The sequence below is a fragment of the Budorcas taxicolor genome, chromosome 10 (genome assembly GCF_023091745.1).
Source record: "Budorcas taxicolor isolate Tak-1 chromosome 10, Takin1.1, whole genome shotgun sequence".
Lineage (NCBI taxonomy): Eukaryota > Metazoa > Chordata > Mammalia > Artiodactyla > Bovidae > Budorcas > Budorcas taxicolor.
The window spans coordinates 23,020,906-23,040,672 of record NC_068919.1 but is presented as its reverse complement, the minus strand read 5'-3'; the positions used below and the strand labels follow the sequence as shown (position 1 = coordinate 23,040,672).

At 38.5% G+C, this 19,767-nt stretch overlaps 1 pseudogene and 3 gene segments (V, D, J or C); all 4 read left to right on the top strand.

Annotated features, from left to right (window-relative positions):
* Window positions 1-2,292: 2,292 nt before the first annotated feature.
* Window positions 2,293-2,797, top strand: LOC128054679 (T cell receptor alpha variable 8-3-like; annotated as a pseudogene).
* Window positions 2,798-5,221: 2,424 nt separating this feature from the next.
* LOC128054678 (T cell receptor alpha variable 22-like) lies at window positions 5,222-5,844 on the top strand. The segment is given in 2 exon segments: window positions 5,222-5,273; window positions 5,456-5,844. Coding segments are annotated over 2 exon segments (441 nt in total).
* Window positions 5,845-12,564: 6,720 nt separating this feature from the next.
* LOC128054677 (T cell receptor alpha variable 23/delta variable 6-like) lies at window positions 12,565-13,175 on the top strand. The segment is given in 2 exon segments: window positions 12,565-12,616; window positions 12,757-13,175. Coding segments are annotated over 2 exon segments (471 nt in total).
* Window positions 13,176-17,450: 4,275 nt separating this feature from the next.
* Window positions 17,451-18,243, top strand: LOC128054676 (T cell receptor delta variable 1-like). The segment is given in 2 exon segments: window positions 17,451-17,499; window positions 17,714-18,243. Coding segments are annotated over 2 exon segments (579 nt in total).
* Window positions 18,244-19,767: the final 1,524 nt, after the last annotated feature.

Genomic DNA, 19,767 nt, shown 5'->3' with positions numbered 1-19,767 from the left:
TTAATCAATGTATTTGGAATATAGAAAAGGAAATACAGTAGTTTTTGATGTTAGCAATACTAGACTTCTTGAGCTAATGGATTTTCTCTTTTGTAATAGATCACTGTACTTTGTTATAAATCACTGTGTCCTTGCTATGTAAGAATGTAACTTTATCATATCTTAAGACTAAATAGATCTTAAGGGGAGCATTGGTGAAAGGATTTTCATTTGTTGGGCTGATGTTTGCTGCTAAATCTCCATGTTCCCTACCCTTCTAATGAATATAACTAACATATAGGAGAAATAAGTATTAACCTTTAAGATTAACCCTGTTAACCTTGGGTTAAATAAATTCCTTTCTTGATTGTAACTCACTACACCCTCACCCTATAGGAATGCAGCTTTATTTGGAGGGTGGTGCCTGGTTTGAGAAAAAACACACTTGGGAAAAATAAGTTTTTTGGTTATCAGAAAGAAAGGATCATAAAATGTCAGCAGATCTCACTCATGGCCAGAAGATGATGTAATATCCCTAAGACCCTTTTTTATACATTTATGTGAAGCACCTGATTTTGATAAAGGTCAGGACTGCTGACCCCCGCGTGACTCTGTATTCATCCCTATGTGCAACAAAAGGTATATAAGCAAACCCAAAAATAAAGAAATCGGATCAGTTTCCGGAAAGACTGATTCCCCCATGTTGCTTCTTTCTTGCTCCCATTTTTCTGGCTGAATTCCCATCTGGAGCATGGATGCTATTCCATGTAATCCAAGTTATTCAGCCTCCTTTTCTCCACTAATCTTCCTACTACACTATCCATTTCTAATCTCTCTATATCTGTGATTAAATATGTATTTTTCCAAAGACGCCGGCTCCATCCCCCCACCTTCGAATCACCCTGGATCCACTGGGGCTGGACCCCGGCAGGCATCTTGTCAACCCAGGGACTGAACCCGGTCTCCTGCATTGTAGGAAGATTCTTTTACGGTCTGAGTCACAAGGGAAGCTCCTATAGTGTTTAGACGTGTCTTATTGTATAGATGTTTTTATATGGTTGCTCCAGTTATTGCATTATACATAGCATAGTCTATTGGTAATATTATCTTATCTATTTGAATTAAGTGTATAAATATTGCCTATCTCTACACCTATTTATTCTCCCCATTCATAAAATAATTTTCTTTAGTATTCCCTCCATGTGTGTTTAGAGCCTCATTAGACAATGTTATAATTATTTCCAGATATATAATTATATTATATTATTATATAACATATATAGTATGCTATATTTTCACCAAATATAACTGAAGTCTACTGTATTTATCCATACTTTTGCTTATTGTATTCTTTATTCCTTCTTGTTGTTTCAAGACTCCTTCCTTTATAATTTTATTTCTATTTATAGAGCTTCCTTTAGACATTATAAGGATAGGTCTTCTGGTGACCACTTTCTTAGTTTTCCTTCATCTGAGAATGTCTCAATTTTGTCTTTACTAGTGAAGGCTTCTGGATTAATGGCCCTTCTCTTTCTGCAGTTGAAATATATTGGATTATTTCCTTCTGGTGCATAGTTAAATCTGGAAACTAAAAAAATCGTAACATTGTGATTTTATGTTTCATTCTAAAAATTATTTTGTATTCAACACTTAAAAGTTGAAGGATAGCTGACTGACAATGTTATGCTAATTTCTCCTGTAGAGCAAAGTGACTGAGTTATACATATATAGACTTTCTTTTTTATTTTCTTTTCCATTATGGTTTACCCCTGGATATTGAATATAGTTCCCTGTGCTATCCAGTAACACAGGGAATTTTAAAACCACAATTCTGTGTTTTTTTTTAAACCCAAATTTAATACAGTTCAAGGCTGACAACATATAAATCCTCTTCTGTACATAATCATAATGCTTTGAAATTCAACCACAGAAAGGCAGTAAAAGGTGGGGCATGTTAATGAAAACAGTGAACTTCTCCATAGTTCTCTATTTGGCCTCTGGAGGGCACTGCTGCTTAAATTGGAAATTGCTTTTCTGTAAAAGACCAGAAGAACCTCAGAAAATCCCAATGGTTTAAAGAGATATTCTGACCATTTTTCACACAGTGAGACTTAAAGCATCTCAGACACCAGAGGTAGGCATTTGGTTAAGACAGCTTCTCTTCCTAAAAACCTCCCTACAACCTCCATCAGAAGAAATATAAATCCTTTGTCATTCTTATTCAGAGAAACCTGGGTTCAAGTCAGCCAGTCTTCGGGCTTATTTGTGGGGAACCTGTTAGAAAGGAGCTCACTGCCACTTCACTGCTCCACTATGACCCTGGTGTTCACCTTGATGCTTGAGATGCTCCTGTTTCTCAGTGAGTACTACTCCATTTTTCTCCTTTGTCCACACGTGGAATATTGCTCCGTGTTGAAGAGAGACTTTTTGTTTTAGCTGAGTTCACTGATTCAGCATTGATGTTTCAGCAGGAGCTGGAGCCCAGTCAGTGACCCAGCCTGATGACCACATCACTGTCTCTGAAGGAGCCCATCTGGAGCTCAAGTGCAACTGCTCATCTTCTGGTTCACCATACCTCTCCTGGTACGCGCAGTACCCCAACCAAGGACTCCAGCTTCTCCTGAAGTACGAGTCTGGAGACAGTCTTGTTTCGGGCATCAAAGGTTTTGAGGCTGAATTTAGGAGGAGTGAGAAGTCCTTCCACCTGAGGAAAATGCCAGCTCATTGGAAAGACTCGGCCAAGTACTTCTGTGCGCTGAGTGACACAGTGCCTGGGACTGCAGGAGGAGCTGAACACAAACCTCCTGGGACACCGTAGCTCAATCTTTGTTATGTTTAGGAAGTTGGCATGCTCTGTGAAGGCAAACAGTACAGGCAATACAGAATCCTGGAAGTGTTTGGTTCCCATGGGCATCTTAGATTTTTCTTTTCTTCATTTTTTCTTGTCTTTTCTAGTCTTTTTTATTTATCATTTTACAAAGGAAAGACTCCTGTTTTCTGAAATTTGGCGTTTTTGTCCTCTAGAATCAGAACTCTAGAGAAAATGAGGCCGTAGAATTTTCAACAAGCTGGAGAAAGTTACTTACTCCCGTGTCATTTGGAATAGTGATGGGCTGAAATATAATAGCTTGAGGTTGGCCATGTGACTTGATACAACATAAGTCAGAGAATTTGCTTTACAATATTAATCTCATCTCTCAAGCAAACAAAAAAACCCAGGACAATGGCTTATTTCTAACTGCATTATCTCCAGACTATTTTGCTAGTATCCTAAGCATTTTCTTTCCTTAAAGGACTTCAACTCTTTGACTAAAGCATTTGGGACTGGTGCAGCTAATCACTGCTGGCACTTAAGGATGTATATGGGTGACCTTTCCAAAGACAATATAGTGTGAAACAAAAGAAGGCTTCTTTTATTCATCAGTCCCCAATAATAGGCTTCCCAGGTGGTGCAGTGGTGAAGAATCTGCCTGCCAATGCAGGAGACACAGGGCATCCTCCTTAACAAGGAGGAAGATGAGGAGAGCCGTGAAGAGGTGGTTAAATCATCTTTACGGGGCAGTTCTTCTGGGCCTGTGTTTATTCTTGGCTGGATATCTCTCTCCTTTTCCTACAGGAGACCTGTTTCAGGGAACTCCTGAGTGATGAATGTGCATCTCTTCACCAGGATGGACTCCAGCACAGAGCTGTGTGGGCTGCTTGGCATCATCTGTTATGAAGTGGTACCACCTCCTTTTTGAGCTCCAAGGAGTCTTTCTGTGCCTGTGCAGTTTTCCTTGACCTTTTGACCTCAGAAGTGGTCACTTTTTTACTCTAGCAGAGCTCAGCTCCTGCTGTTAATTGTCTTAGATACTGAGGCTGAGCTCCCTTTGACAGGCTAATTAGCATGGCAGGTTAATGACTCTGAGAGCCGGGGCGTTGGGGCAAGGCCTTCATTCGGAAAGCTGGCTGACCAAGAAGATGGCAGACTAATGTCCCAAGTAGTCATCCTGTCCGGGTCTGGACGCCAGGTTCTTTTACAGAACAGGGAAGGGGAAGGTGAGGAAACACGTTGAAGAGGCAAACTTGATCTTGTAAACATCTCCTGGAATGGCAAGCCTCAGGCAGGGGATGTATCAATTTCTTCTTTCCTACCATCCACAGGTGGACAGGTCATGAACAAAAAGCACTTGAGCAGTCAGGCAGAGGGGCTGATTCTCTGAGGAAGTCCATTATGCACGATTATAATAACAAAAGCAACGAAAAGAAAGTCAAAGGAACAGTTCTAACAGGTAGAATTGGTCCTTCCCTCAGCGCTTGGAGTGTGTAGGGAAAACAAAGCTTGAATTTTACTCTGCTTGACACATGCCAGCTGTCTAGCCCAGGGGCCCGTCTATCTCCTGCCTCTGAAACTCATCCTGAGGTTTCGAGTGCTCAGCCGGGTCTTGCTGTTTGCCATCCTGTGGACTATAGCCCACCAGGCTCCCCTGGCCATGGGATTTTCCAAGCAAGAATACTGGAGCTGGTTGCCATTTCCTTCAGGGGATCTTCCCGACCCAGGGATCAAACCCCCATCTCTTTCGTCCCCTGCATTGGCAAGTATATTCTTTACCACTCCATCCCCTGAAAAACTCTTTCAAATGGGGATTAGTAATAATAAAGGAGAATAATTTTGTGTGAAGAAAAGCTAAATCATTATCGTCATATAAGAAGCATGCTTTTTGATGAATATTCCTTTCAATAATAGCTCTGCCTTATTCCTTGATTCAAGCACTAGACATTTATGACCACAATGCAAAATAGCTGTATTTGTATTGATTGTTATTATCTTTATCTATGTTGTTATCTTTATCCACAGCTCTCAGGAAAGTCCCCTGGATCAAACAGGGAGTCATAAACAAAAGGTTAGATGGAAAATTTTGAAGTATAGATACCAGCTTTTTCTGACTTTTTTCCACTTTTATTGCCTAAGATTTATTTATTAATATATATCAGGAGAAAATATGAATGTCATTTCACAAGTTCAAAATTATGTATAAAACATTGAATGTCACCTTTTTCCTCCACTCTCACCCTCTTTAACCTGTTTTTAGTTCAGTTGAGACCAAAGGGTGGGGCTTCCTGTCACAGAGTGTCAGCTGAGCAGGGTTTCTTGGCTGAGCTGATTGGTTGCAGGAGCTGAATCATCCAGACAAGTCATGACACTCACCACCCAGGGTTTGCTATGTATCTTGTGAATATTTCCCAGAAACAAGACAGAGTCATGAAAAGGCTAGTGGACACTGTGCTGGGGCTTTTGTTTGCCCAGGTTTGCTGTGAGTTGGGGCTGCCCCACAGGGGAATCTGAAGGAATGAGCAGCTTCTCTTTTGTTGAAGGAGGGAAAGGAGCTGACAAGTCCTGCAGGCTTTCTACCCTTATGGGGCTGGGGGTGTACTTTCCGGGTTTTGCAGGAGCTCTGTGATCCTCACCTGTGACTGTTTCTCTCCTTCTCATCAGGTGTGAGAGGGATGGATGTGGGGCAGAGTCCCCCAGCCCTGAGTCTCCAGGAGGGAGCCAGCTCCACTCTGTGGTGTAATTTCTCCACCTTGGCAGACAATGTGCAGTGGTATCTTCAGAACCCTGGGGGCCGCCTCATCCACCTGTTTTACATTCCTTCAGGGACAAAGCGAGATGGAAGATTAAACGCCACAACAGTCCCTACAGAACGCCGCAGCTCCCTGCACATTTCCTCTTCGCAGACCACAGACTCGGGCACTTACTTCTGTGCTGCGCAGCACAGTGCTCCCCAGGCTCCTGCAGCCTCTACACAAACCCTCCACGGGCTCAGCCCCTCCTCCAACCACAGTCACACCGTGAGGCCACCACAGGGCGTTTGCAGTGCTTAATGTTACTCACCTACATCAGTACAGTTTTAACCACAGATACTTTTTGGCCCTACAGATTATGGACTTTGGTCTTTATCTTCCCTTCTCATTCTGTGTCTCCTTCTGCACTAGAAACTTCTAACTGGGAACCAGCAGAGTAGTTGATAAGAGGATAGAATTAAAATAAATATTTAACCACATCTTCCCAGGTGGCTCAGTGGTAAAGAATCTGCTTACCAATGCAGGAGACGCAGACATGGGTTTGGTCCTTGGGTGGGGAAGATCCTCTGGAGGAAATGGTAACCCATTCCAGTATTCTTGGGAAATACTGGGAAAATCTCATAGACAGAAAAGCCTGGCAGCCTAACAGTCCATGGGGTCTCAAAGAGTTGGACATGACTGAATGACAGAGCATGCTTGCTAAATTCAAAAATGTTAAAAAGTGAAAGGAATTAAGTGAAATCACTCCAATAAAGATATTATCCAGCTTAGTTGCCTTCTCCAGAATGTTCACATCTGTCTCACCATGAAGTGTTCCAACAGACACTGCAAATATTTACATGCCATCCTACCACTGTGGAAAGCAAACAAAAAATGTTTGCTCAATGTTTTATATGAACTTGATAAGTTAAAAAAATGAATTCTGTTATAATTCTGGGTTGAAGAAGTATGAAATCAATTTCACTGGTTACAGTCATGATCTTGGCTGGTTGATTCCTTCTAGAGGGTTTAAGGAAAAATCCATTTCCTTGCATTTTTCTAGCTTCTGGAGGTCACTTGATTCATTGGGTCATAGCCCTTCCTTGAATCACTGCAGCCTCTTACTTCTACCACCTCAGCTCCTTTCTCTTCTGGAGTCAAATACTCTTCTGCTTCTAAGGTGTAGGAAATAAGTAAATAAACAGAAACTCATTTAATAGAGTTGGGAGAGCGGGAGAGCTCTCATACTCTGGGAAGATAACAGGATTAAAGGGCAGAAGAAAGATGCCACCTCTTTTCCAGCCAAACACTGGGCCAGTAAAAAACCATGGTCTCTGTTCACTTTGTGTGCGTGTGCGTGTGTGTGTGTGTGTGTGTGTGTGTGTGTGCAGGGGCCCCTCTTGTTGCGAGCACTGTCTCTAGAGTGCATGGGCTCAGTAGTTGCAGCACATGGGCTCTCTAGTTAAGGCACACGGGCTTAGTTGCCTTAGTTGCCTACCAGGGATTGAACCACATCCCCTGCATTGGAAGGCAGATTCTTAAGCACTGGACCACCAGGAACATCCCAATAAAAACAAATGTAAATGTCTGTTTGCAGTAGCCCTCCCAACTTGTTTTCTTCTCTATAAGACTGTTCTTCTCTCATCCTGTGGGGGCTTGCATGAAGCTTGCCATGGTTGCAGACCCCAAATTGCAATCCTTTGCTGATCCCAAATAAACTCATCTTTCTAGAGAAATATCTGATAGTCTTTTTTTTTTTTTTCATCTCAGCAAAGGATGCATGGTTATGTATAGGACCTACCCAGATAATCCAGAATAATTCATATCAAGATCCTGCAACTAATCCCACACCCAAAGTCTACTTTGCCACATTTTAATCTAATTAAAACTTTTAAAATTGTATGGCAAAACCAATACACTATTGTAAAGTAAAATAAAGTAAAAATAAAATTAAAAAAAAAGAAATTTATAATGGCCTAAATACACACACACAGAAAAAACACTTTAGAAATGGATTAATTTAAGTTTCTCCGATAGTCTAAAAAAAAAAAAAAAAAACTTTTAAAATGGAAACATAGTTGACTTACAATACTATATTAATTTCAGATGTACAGCATAGTCATTTGATATTTTTGATAAATTACATGCCATACAAAATTATTATAAAATTTGATCATATTTCCTTTGGTGTACATTACAAACATAATTTATTTTATAACTGAGAATGTGTGCCTCTTAATTCTTTCCACCTAGTTCACTCCCACACTCACTCCTCTCCCATCCAGTGACCACTAGTTGTTTCATTGTGTCTGTGAGTCTGTTTCTCTTTTGTTATATTTGTTTGTTTTGTTTTTCAGATTCCACATATATGTATTAAAACATACGGTTTATTTGTCTCACTCTGACTTATTTCAATAAGTATAATACCCTCTGGGTCTATCCATGTTGTCCCAAATGGCAAGATTTTACTTTTTTATGGTGATATTTCACTATTTCTATCTATATGGCTCTATCTATCTGTCTATCATCTATCTCTTCTTTATCCATTCATCTACAATACGAATGAGCACAGAGATGTCTTCAGTATCTTCACTATCGTAAATAATGTTTCTGTGAGCACTGGGGCGACTATATATTTTGAACTATCTCTTTTGTTCTCTTTGGATAAACACCCGGGAGTGGAAGTTCTGGATCATGGAGTAGTTCTATTTTTAATTTTTTTTTTAAAAAATTGTCAGTCAGTTTGCTGTTATCTTTCCCACTACAGCCACCAAGATAGGATCCCAGTCTCTATCTCTCCCCCCAAAAGGTGCTGCCTCCTTTCCGAGCAACTGCGGAAGGATAAGCCTCCAGGTCGCAGGCATCATTCCACTTTTAATCTGGGGAGAGCAGAGCGGGGAGAATCTCCATACTGCTTTCCACAGAGGCTGTACCAGTTTATATTACTACCAACAGTGCACAAAGATTCCCTGTTCTCCACATCCTCATCAACTCTTGTTATTTCTTGCCTTTTTGATGACAGCCCTAGTAAGGTGATTTGCTCATTTGTTTTTCTGATTTGCGTTTTACTGATGACTAAAGATATTGAGCATCTTTTCATGTGCCTGTTGGCCATCTGTATACCTTTTTTGGTAAAACAAGTCCTCTGCCTAAATTAAAATAAGATTATGTTTTTGATATTAAATGCATAAATTCTTTATATATTTTGGATATTAAATTCTTGTCAACATGTTGCTTGCAAATATCTTTTCCTTTTCAGATTTCCTTTTCTTTGTGTTAATGGTTTTCTTCTCTGTGCAAGAGTTTAGTTTGATTATAAAAAATATTATAAAGATGAATGTCACAGAGCATACTGTCTATATTTTCTTTTAGGAGTTTTATGATTTCAGCTGTTACATTTTAGTCTTTAAAACATTTTGAATTATTTTTATTCATGCTGTGAGAAAAATTTCTAGTTTCATTCTTTTACATGTAGCTGTTCAGTTTGTTCAAAACCTACTTATTGAAGAATCTGTCTTTGCCCCCACTGTATATTCTTGCCTCTTTTGTCATAGATTGATTGATCATAAGTGCATGGGTTTATTTTGGTTCTATTTTATCCCATTTATCTATGTCTGTTTTTGTGCCAGTACCATACAATTTTGGATTACTGTGACTGTGTAGCATATTTTCACATCAGAGAGTGTAGTATTTTCAACTTTTCTCCTTTTTTCTCAAAATTGCTTTGGCTGTTGAGGTCTTCTATGGTTCCATACAAATTTTAGGATTATTTTTTCTAGTTCTATGAAAAATGCCATGGGTAACTTGATGAGGATTGCATTGAATCTGTAGATTGCTTTGGGTGTATGGATATTTTAGCAATATTAACTCTTCCAGTCCATGAACACGAGATATCTTTCTATTTATTTGTATTGTCTTCAATCATTTTTATCAATTCTTACAGTTCTCAAAGTACAGGTCTTTCAATTCCTTTGTTGTAATTATTGCTAATTATTTTATTGTCTTAGATTCAATTGTAAATTGGATGTTTTCTTAAATTCTTTTTCTTATAATTCATTATTATTATATAGAAATGCAAAAGATTTCTATATATTCATTTCATACTCTGCCACTTTACTGAGCTTTACTTTCATTTATTTATCCTAATAGATTTTTGATGGTACCTTACAATTTTCTATACACAACATCATGTCATTTGCAAATAGTGGCAGTTTCTTTCTTCACACTTGGATGCCTTTTCTTTCTTTCTCATATCTGATTGCTATGGCTAGGACTCCCAGTACTATGTTAAATAGAATTGGTGAGATTTGCAGACTTGTCTTGTTTAAGGTCTTAGAGAAAAAGCTTTCATTTTTTAAAACAATTGATTGTGATGTTAGCTGTTGGTTTGTCTTAAATAACCTTCATTATTTTGAAGTACATTTTCCCCATATCAAGTTTATTGAGAGCTTTTATCATGTGTGGATATCGAATTTTGTCAAATGCTTTTTCTGCATCTACTGAAGTAATTATGTGGTTTTTATCTTTCATCCTGTTGTTGTGGTATATCACATTGATTGATCTGAGGATACTGAATCATCCTCGCATACCTGGAATAAATCCTAGATGATCATGATGTAGGATTACAAAGGGTCTTTTTAGAATAGTTCTAGTTCACTTGCTTATTGTTTCATTCTGTTGGGGTCTTAAATATTTCTTTACAGTTGTTGTCTCAATAATAGATTCAATAAATAGTGCAAAACCAAAAACAAGCTAAACTCATGTCATCAGTGTGCAGACAAAAAATAAAAAGACAGCAGTATTAAGTGTGGGCAAAATATATAACACAATTTTCTAATTTAGAATCTATTTAAAGACATGGTCTCTTCAGTATAAAGGGCTCTTCTTGATTTGATGTTGACATTATGGGAAAAAAGACCACTCCTTACACTGATTCAGTCTGAGGGTCAATATTTCAACAAGGCAAAATCTCCTCCTGTCTCAAGAAATCACTGGTTCAAGATGAAGACTTGGTTACTTATTTCAGTGCTCTGATAGATGTTCATAGGTGATGAAATGAATTTTTAAGAAGCTATATACATTTTTTCAGCGTAACTTCTAACTATGGCCACAAAGGGGCAATGCTGCTTTGGAGATTACTGTAATGCTTGTCCCACAAACACATATTCTTCAAGTAGCCATAAAGGATCCCTTAAAAATCTACTAAATTATTATCTCCTATTATGGTTCTGTTTACATCTATCAATCATGTATGAATGTATGTATGTTTCTATCTATTCATCCATCTACCTAGGTAGTATCTATGTATACTGTAGTCTAATACTTTGAAAATATGGCTTTGAAAATCAACACTTCTCTTAATGATACATGTTGTCCTCGAGCATATGGCCACATTTAGCTTCTCTAATATAAATGTATACCACGCTTAGTTAATCTGTGCCTGGAGTTCAGTCCTCCATCTTTATGGGAAATGTAGTAGTGGTGTAAGTTCCAGTTCAAGTATCACCTCCATTAAAACTGTTATCTGGCTGAGTTGAGAAGCAGAGTTTATTACTTTTTTCTTTGTCATATCTTAGAGATACACATTTCTCCTTAGTAGCTTTTTTCTGACTGTACTTGAGTATTGGGCCTCAGTTAACTGAAGATGGGAACTGTCTCTTTCCTTCTTGAGATCCAAGTATTGAATATTAAGTAGTCACTTAGCAGCACTCATTAAATATATATTGAGATGCATTCATGAATGAATAAATGAAAAAGAAAACATATCAGAAGTCTAACAAACAATAAAATTTCCCCTTAGAATGTTGGGGTAGATGGGATTAGACTGAAGAATGAGAACTTTTATTATTTCTCCTGTTGGACTGTAATGATATTTTCTTTGATTGAATTTGAGATGACATCAAATACAGAGACAAAATTCTGGGCTTCTAAAACATGTGCTCCTTATTTATTTTAACTTTACAAATAGATGGGGCAATAGATGGGGAAAGAGTGGAAACAGCAGCAGACTTTATTTTGGGGGGCTCCCAAATCACTGCAGATGGTGACTGCAGCCATGAAATTAAAAGATGCTTGCTCCTTGGAAGAAAAGTTATGACCAATCTAGACAGCATTTTAAAAGGCAGAGACATTACTTTGCCGACTAAGGTCCATCTAGTCAAGGCTATCGTTTTTCCAGTAGTCATGTATGGATGTGACAGTTGGACTGTGAAGAAGGCTGAGCACCAAATAATTGATGCTCTTGAACTGTAGAGTTGGAGAAGACTCTTGAGAGTCCCTCGGACTGCAAGGAGATCCAACCACTCCATCCTAAAGGAAATCAGTCCTGAATATTCATTGGAAGGACTGATGTTGAAGCTGAAACTCCAATACTTTGGCCGCCTGATGAGAAGAACTGACTCAATGGAAAAGACTCATGCCAGGAAAGATTGAAGGCAGGAGGAGAAGGGGACAACAGATAATGAGATGGTTGGATGGCATCACTGGCTTAATGGACATGAGTTTGAGTGAACTCTGAAAGTTGGTAATGGACAGTGAGGCCTGGTGTGCTGCAGTCCATGGGGTCGCAAAGAGTAGTACATGACTGAGTGACTAAACTGAACTGATATCTTCAATAGACTTTAATTTGTATTTGTAATTAAAAAAAGAGAGAGAAAAGCTCATCTTGTGATTTCATGGGAGTCCCTCTCTTCTCCCTTGTAAAATAATGTAATCCCTGTTAAGATATCAAGTTGTCCTGATACATGATTTTTAACCTTCTTGGAAATGTGAAGAAAGGGGAGAGAACTTCTAAACTAAGCATATTCCATGTGTAAGGAGGGGATTTCTGCTTTTCAATGACAGTAATTTTGAGCAAGTCTAAGACAGAGAAAATAGGGAAGTGCTTGTTTTGAAAAAAGTAGCTTTAGTTGAAAGTACTTGTGAGAAGGTGGGGCCTCTTGAAAGAATTAAAGCCGATGCGAACCTTAAGTCAGAGTTCTAGCTGGGTGAGGAGACCAGAAGAAGAACCTGAGCTGTCATTGAACTTTGGTGCCAGGAACAATGGACAAGATGCTGGGAGCATCATTCTTAATTCTGTGTCTTCAAGTAGACGGTGAGTTATGATGGAGAAACCCTAGGATATCTCATTAATTTGGGGGAGTGAGAAAATTGGAGTATGGACAAATTCATGCAGATAGAAACTTAAGGAAATATCAGTTTGTGGGCCTAATGACTTTTTATCTCTTTAAACAGGGGTGAGCGGACAACAGAAGGAAAAAGGCAGCCAAGAGCAGGTGAAAGAGAGCCCTCAATCTTTGACAGTCAAGGAAGGAGAGATTTCCATTCTGAACTGTAGTTATGAGAACAGTTTGTTTGACTACTTCCCATGGTACCGGCAATATCCTGGTAAAGGCCCTGCACTCTTGATAGCCATACGTTCGGTTATGAATGAAATGGAAGATGGAAGACTCACAGTTTTCCTCAATAAAAGTGCCAAACAGCTCTCATTGCACATTGCAACTTCCCAGCCTGGAGACTCAGCCACCTACTTCTGTGCAGCAAGTGCACAGTGCTCCCCAGACACCTGCAGCCTGTACCCAAACCTGCAGCCGAGGCTCCAGACACACCCTGCTGTGCAGATGAAATATACACATATACATGTTTGTGCATAAAAAGTCCTAATATAAGGAAACTGAAATTATACAGAATTTATTCTTTCACCAAATTGGAATTGATAGAGAAAATCAATTGTGAAAAAATGTCTCTAAAAACTCCCAAACACTTGGAATTTAGGGACTAAATTTAAAACAACTCATACGTATGTTTAAGAAGCAGTTACAATGACTGTTAAAAAGTATTTGAAAGAAAATATAGAGAGAACACAAGCATATACATATGTATGCTGCTGCTGCTGCTGCTGCTGCTGCGGCTAAGTCGCTTCAGTCACGTCCGACTCTGTGCGACCCCATAGACAGCAGCCCACCAGGTTCCCCCGTCCCTGGGATTCTCCAGGCAAGAAGACTGGAGTGGGGTGCCATTACCTTCTCTGACATATGCATGAGGCACAGCTAAAATAATACATAGAAGGAAATTTATCTCTTTTAAGTACTTTTATTACCAAAGAAAAAAGGTTGAAAAAAATTATCTAACCTTTCAACAAAAGAAGATAGAAAAAGAAATATAAAACCCAATATATCTAGAAGAAAGGTAAAATTAAAAATTCATATTGGTGAACTCTAAAGCAAACAATAGAAATAATCATTAAATATAGTTACTTTTCTTAAAATGATTAATATCATTGATCTATTCCTAGCTAGAATTATCAAGGAAATTATCAATATAATAAAAGAAAATATGAATTATACACATGAGAAAATCATATGCAGTGTGAAAATGGTAATTAAGCAATATTATTAATAAATTTTTGCCACTGGGTAATACTATAGTAGTAGACTCACACAAGGAGAAAGCTGATTAATAAAACTGATCTGTTTCTAGGTAGAAGTATCAAGGGAAAAAGAGAAAAAGCATAAATTATGAATATAAAGAATGAAAAAGTAAACCATAGTACAGATGCTAAAAGGATAATTAAAAAATCATTGGCAAGTTCATGTCACTGAGTAAGAATATAGAAGTCAACCCATACAAGTGGAGAAAATTGATTTTTTTGACAAAGGTGCAAAGACAATTCAACAGAGAACAGTTTTATCAGCAAATGATACTGCGACAAGTGGATATTAATATGCAAATAATTGGAACTTGGCCTAAATCTCACACCTTATACAAAACATTGAATTCAGTCTCAAATGGATCATACATTCAAATGTAAAACTATAAATATTTTAGAAGAAACCATAAGAGAAAATCTTTATAATGTACAGTTAGGCAAAAAGATTTTTGACATGACACTAAAAGCACAATCCATAAAAAAAACTTAGATTTCATTAAAATGAAAAACGATGCTCTGTGAAAGTTATTATTAACAGAATGAAAAAGACAAACCACTGAATGGCAGGAAATGTTTGCAGACTATATTTCCATCAAAAGAGTGGTATTCAGAATACAATGGACTCCTAAACTCAGCAGGAAGAAAACAAACAATCCAGTTGAAAAATGAACTAAAGACTAACACAGGCACTTTACCAAAGAGGATATGTAGTAGGGATAAAAGCATATAAATAAGTATATGAGCAAATGTTCAACATCAATAGCCGTTAGGGAATGTAAATTAGAGACAGAATGAGATAGCACTCCACAACTGTCATAAAGGCTAAAACTAAAAGTACTGACAATACCAAGTTCTGGCAACGGTGCAGAGAAATTGGATCACTCATGCATTACTGGTGGGTGAATGGTACAGTCATTCTGGAATACGGTACATCAGTTTCACACAAACTTTTACACAAACACTTTCCTTACAACTCAGCAATCACACTTGTGGTATTGATGCTTGAGAAATAAAAAAACTTTTGTTCATACAAAAATCTGTAGATGAATATTCATGGTAGCTCTATTTGTGACGGCCCCAAACTGGAAACATCTTCAGTGGGTAAGCTGATGGATAAACAGACATATTATTTATAGATCTTCCTCAACTTATGATGGAGTTATGTTCTAATAAGCCATTGTAAGTTGAAAATATCGTATTAAGGAGAAAAAAGCATTTACTACATCTAACCCTCTGAACATCTTATTTTAGCTTTATTATGCTCAACAGTTACATTAACTTACAGTTGGAAAAATCATCTAACACAAAGTTTATTTTACAGTAAAGTATAGAAAAATCTCATGTAATTTATTGACTGCTGAGCTGAGAGTGAAAAACAGAAAGGTTGTGTGGGTGCAGAAAGGTTGTTTATGCTCCTGATTCTGGGGCTGACTAGAAGCTCAGCTCACTCCCAGCATCACCTGAGAATATCAGGCTGCATGGTGCTAGCCCAGCAAAAGATCAGAATTCAAAGTGTGCTCTCAACTGAATGGCTTTCTCACCACCATAAAGTCAATAAGCGTAAGTCAAACCATCCTTAGTTGGGAAAAGTCTGTAGTGATTAAAAGGAACAGACTACTGAGACATGCAATCAGCTAGATTGATCTCAAGAGTGTTATGCTGAGTGGAAAAAAGTCTATCTCAGAAGGCTACTTGATGTATAACACATTGGATAGTATGGTTATGATCCATAATGATTCCATACATAAGGTGTGATTCTACTTACATGACATTCTTAAAAGGAAAAATATAGAAATGAAAAGGAGATCAGTTGCTGCCAGGGTTGATCAGGGATTGCAGGGGTGAGAACATGTGCAAAGGGACATTTTTTAGAGTGATGGGACAGTTCTGTATTGTGATTTCTGTGACAGTTACAAGAACCTACACATGTGATAAAATCTCATAGACTTATGCATCAAAAAATGCCTGTAAAAACTGGTGAATCAGAGTAAGTTCTGAGTTTTGATAAAAATTTATCAGTATCAATTTCCTTATATTTATGTCTGTAATTATTCTGTTAATATATATATTTCATTTTATCATGCTACTGCCTAGGCTGCTGTGGGCATCCATGGTCTCTTCTACTTAGTTATAAATAATTGCAAACCAGGGCATCGGCTGCCTGTCTGCACTCCGAGGTGAAATGAGACAGAGGAGTAGACATCTCAACTAAATGCACACTTTTATTCCTGCATCCCTAGTTACCTTGTCCTAAAGTTAAAGGACTGGCACCATTTCAGAGAACTTGTCTGTACTTTCCTTTCTACTTGTCTATTTACCTTTGACTATTTTATGTTAATTCTTCCATTAAAACAATGAAACCAGATGGAAGATTGACAGTTACATTCTACATGATCTGGTAACAGTATACAGAACTTCAGTCACCAGCTTCTGTGGTATTGACAGGTACTAAGTGTCTGCAGCCTGTAGATACCAAGTTTGGCAGGAGTGCATTATAGCATTGTGTCACAGAAAGATCTGGCATGCTTCTATTGACTTTATTTTACAAAGAGAAAAATAATGAGCCACTAACAAGTGAGACTGAACTCTTTGGGCCAATGACATAGAAAACGTGACGTGAGGACAACTCTAGGACACATGGTCTAAGAAGCATGATTCAACTTTGGGAGGCAGCAGGTCTGAATATCCTGATCCTTCTCAAAGTCTAATAAGTAAGACTCAACGTCAGCCTTACAGCTGGAAGACTCCACAAAATACTTTTGTGCTGTCTGGGAACTCACAGTGCTTGAAGTAATGGGAAAGCTGTACAAAAATGTTTTATTCCTGTTATAATTTCATAAAACATAGACAATGGAATACATTCTGAAAGTCAGAAGGACTGATCTGTTATTGTTTGATCTAGAGGTAACTTATTTACAGGAAAACCTAACTAGAGCTCTAGACCCAGTAAATAAGAGATATATTAAGTATTTGGAAAAGATTGCCTTTCATTAAAAAAGATGAAGGTCTATGAGCTTCTTAAAAGAGTCATTAGACACTGGATGGAGGAAAGTTGGCATAGGCTAAATGATGACCAGTAGATAGATTATAAGAAGGGTTCATGGCATATACTAAATTATGTTCTAAATGGGCTGGTAAAGTTATTCTGCTGATTAATTACCAATGTATGTCAACTTGTTTATCCTTCAGTTCTGCTCAACTCAAACCTTTCATGAGAATTGCTTTTTTCAGGTCCCTTTCAGATACTGCATAGGTCATTAGTGATCAGGTAATTCATGACCCGAGAAAGACAAGTAGACAAAATAAAGGCCTGTGGTGAGTCAGACTTTTTCTCATCTGTGCACAGACCACGTGGTCTACAAGCATGAAAACTCCCACTTCCTGTTGGGGGGAGTCACACAGGTATTGGGTACTATGTATTTGGGTTGCCAGGTACTCAAAGACATTGAACTCAGCTTGAGGCAGAACTGAGCACACTTGTGCAGGGGATTCCATGCTAATGCCACTCTCCAGTCTGCTCTGGGTGTTCCTGGCCTTCACCTTCTCTGGTAAGGATGCTTGCAAACATGGGTGTGAGTGTTCAGGGTGAAAGGCCTGAACACAGGCACGTGGTGATTCACAGGGACGTGGGGAGGAAAGGAGGATCGGAGGAAAGCATATCTATTATGATTTCAGTTTGGGTTTTCTTTGGGTCTCAAATTAGTCTAATGCTTACATTATTTTGTTCACTACTTCAGCTCAGTTTTCTGATTTTTTCCACAGGATCTGGTGTGGCCCAGAAAGTTACCCAAGACCAGCCATACATAACCAGTCAAATAGGGCAATCTGTCATTCTGAACTGTCGGTATGAAGTAAGTTGGAGTGAGTACACGCACTACCTTTTTTGGTATAAGCAGCTTCCCAGTGGAGAGATGACTTTCCTTATTCGTCAGGAATCTTCTGGCCCGAATGCAAGAAATGGCCGCTACTCTGTAAACTTTCAGAGAGCACAGAACTCCATCAGCCTCACCATTTCAGCCTTACAGCCGGAAGACTCCGCAATGTACCTTTGTGCAGTCAGGGAACTCACAGTGCTTAAAGTAATGAGAAAAGCTGTACAAAAACCCCAGAGCTTAATAAGAGAGAGCCCCCCTGCTGCAGGACCCCAGCTGAAATGCACACCTGCATACCTCAGACAAGAAATGGTAATCCTGCGGTTGCTTCATCTGTGGTCTGGATCAGAAGATTTAATTTTAAACAAAAACTCCTTCCATGTCATTTGGAAACAGGTGTCCAGAGTAACTTTCTACTAATACTTTCTCGGTCTTGAATTTTTGACTTTATATTTTTTTAATTTAAATTTATTTATTTTAATTGGAGGCTAATTACTTTACAACATTGTATTGGTTCTGCCACACATCAACATGAATCCACCACAGGCGTACACGTGTTCCCCATCCTGAACCCCCCTCCCACTTCCCTCCCCATACCATAGAACAATCATATGGAACATGCGTTGTCTAAAGTTGAATTCTTGCCCCATAATATGTCAAAGTGGCAGCTTCACCTAAAGACCCTCACATGACAAACATGGGTCTAGTTATAGTTATCTGGAATCATCATGAAAATCATTCCCTAGTCCTTTCCTCTTAGACTTTGTGTCACTGAAGTTACAGTCAGAAAAGCGGAATCACTAGTGGTGTCGAATAGGAGATCAGTTATTGAGATTAGAACTCAGGCAATTTCTAGAGCTGGAGGAGTCTGTACAAAGCTGCTATCTTTGTATGTGGTGCTGAGACTGAATTCACTGCTAGCCAGAAAGAGTAACATTTGAGGGAAAGTTGGGTGTAGCCAAAAGCATGGACGAACTGTGACTCATAAGGACACATTAGAACCCTGAGGATAATGGAACCCGCATAACACACCAAAGCTTGTCTCTGAGCTCCTTTAGTGTCTCACAAGAACAAGTGATCTTGAGGGAAGAGTGTCACCTGCTGTTATGCTACATGCATACTTGGCCCAAGACGACAGAAGATTTGGAGATCTGGTGGGAGGCGGAAGAGCTGTGTGTCACTAGTAAGATGACGTAGTGGATCAGCAGCAACATGTGTGAGTTGCCACAGTGCCTGGAGCCCTGCACCAGCCAGCAGAATATAAAAATACGGCTACCTGCTGACAAGTGCCTTCCAAATCGATTTCTAGATAGTTAGGCTGGAGCAGTACAAAGTTACTGCAATAGCTTAACTATTTAATTGATTTATTAACTAGGCATCCATCAGTACCTCTTTTAACAACACAACTTTGTCATAAAGTCAACAGGAAAACTATTCTTCCTGCTGATATGATGCAATAATTCCTCATTCAACCAGTATAAGTTAACTCCCTTCTGCAAAATTATACCAAGTTCATTTATCCATTTTTTGAGGTGATGTTCTTTCCTCTTCTAGCTGAACCACACTCTTGCATTGAAACCTGTATCTTAATAACTGAGATACAATGAGATATAAGATTAACTTATATTAGCACATTGTATGTTACTACAGGCAAGAATATGAGACAGGGGATTTAAAAATAATTAATGTATGTGTAAATATATTCATATCAAAATGAAAAACATTAATAACATTTTACTTTTCTGTTACTGAAAATGACCACATAAGTGTCGCTGGTATTTATAACTACTTCTGTTACCCATTCCATAACCTATTTGCTCATAGGAAGCACCTCCACTCACTGCTGTATTGACTTCCTCCACAACAAGGTCCTTATTCAGGAGCAATGTTACGTGAAATGCCATAAAGATGAATAAGGAATTCTGCAAGTGGGCCATCGTGGTT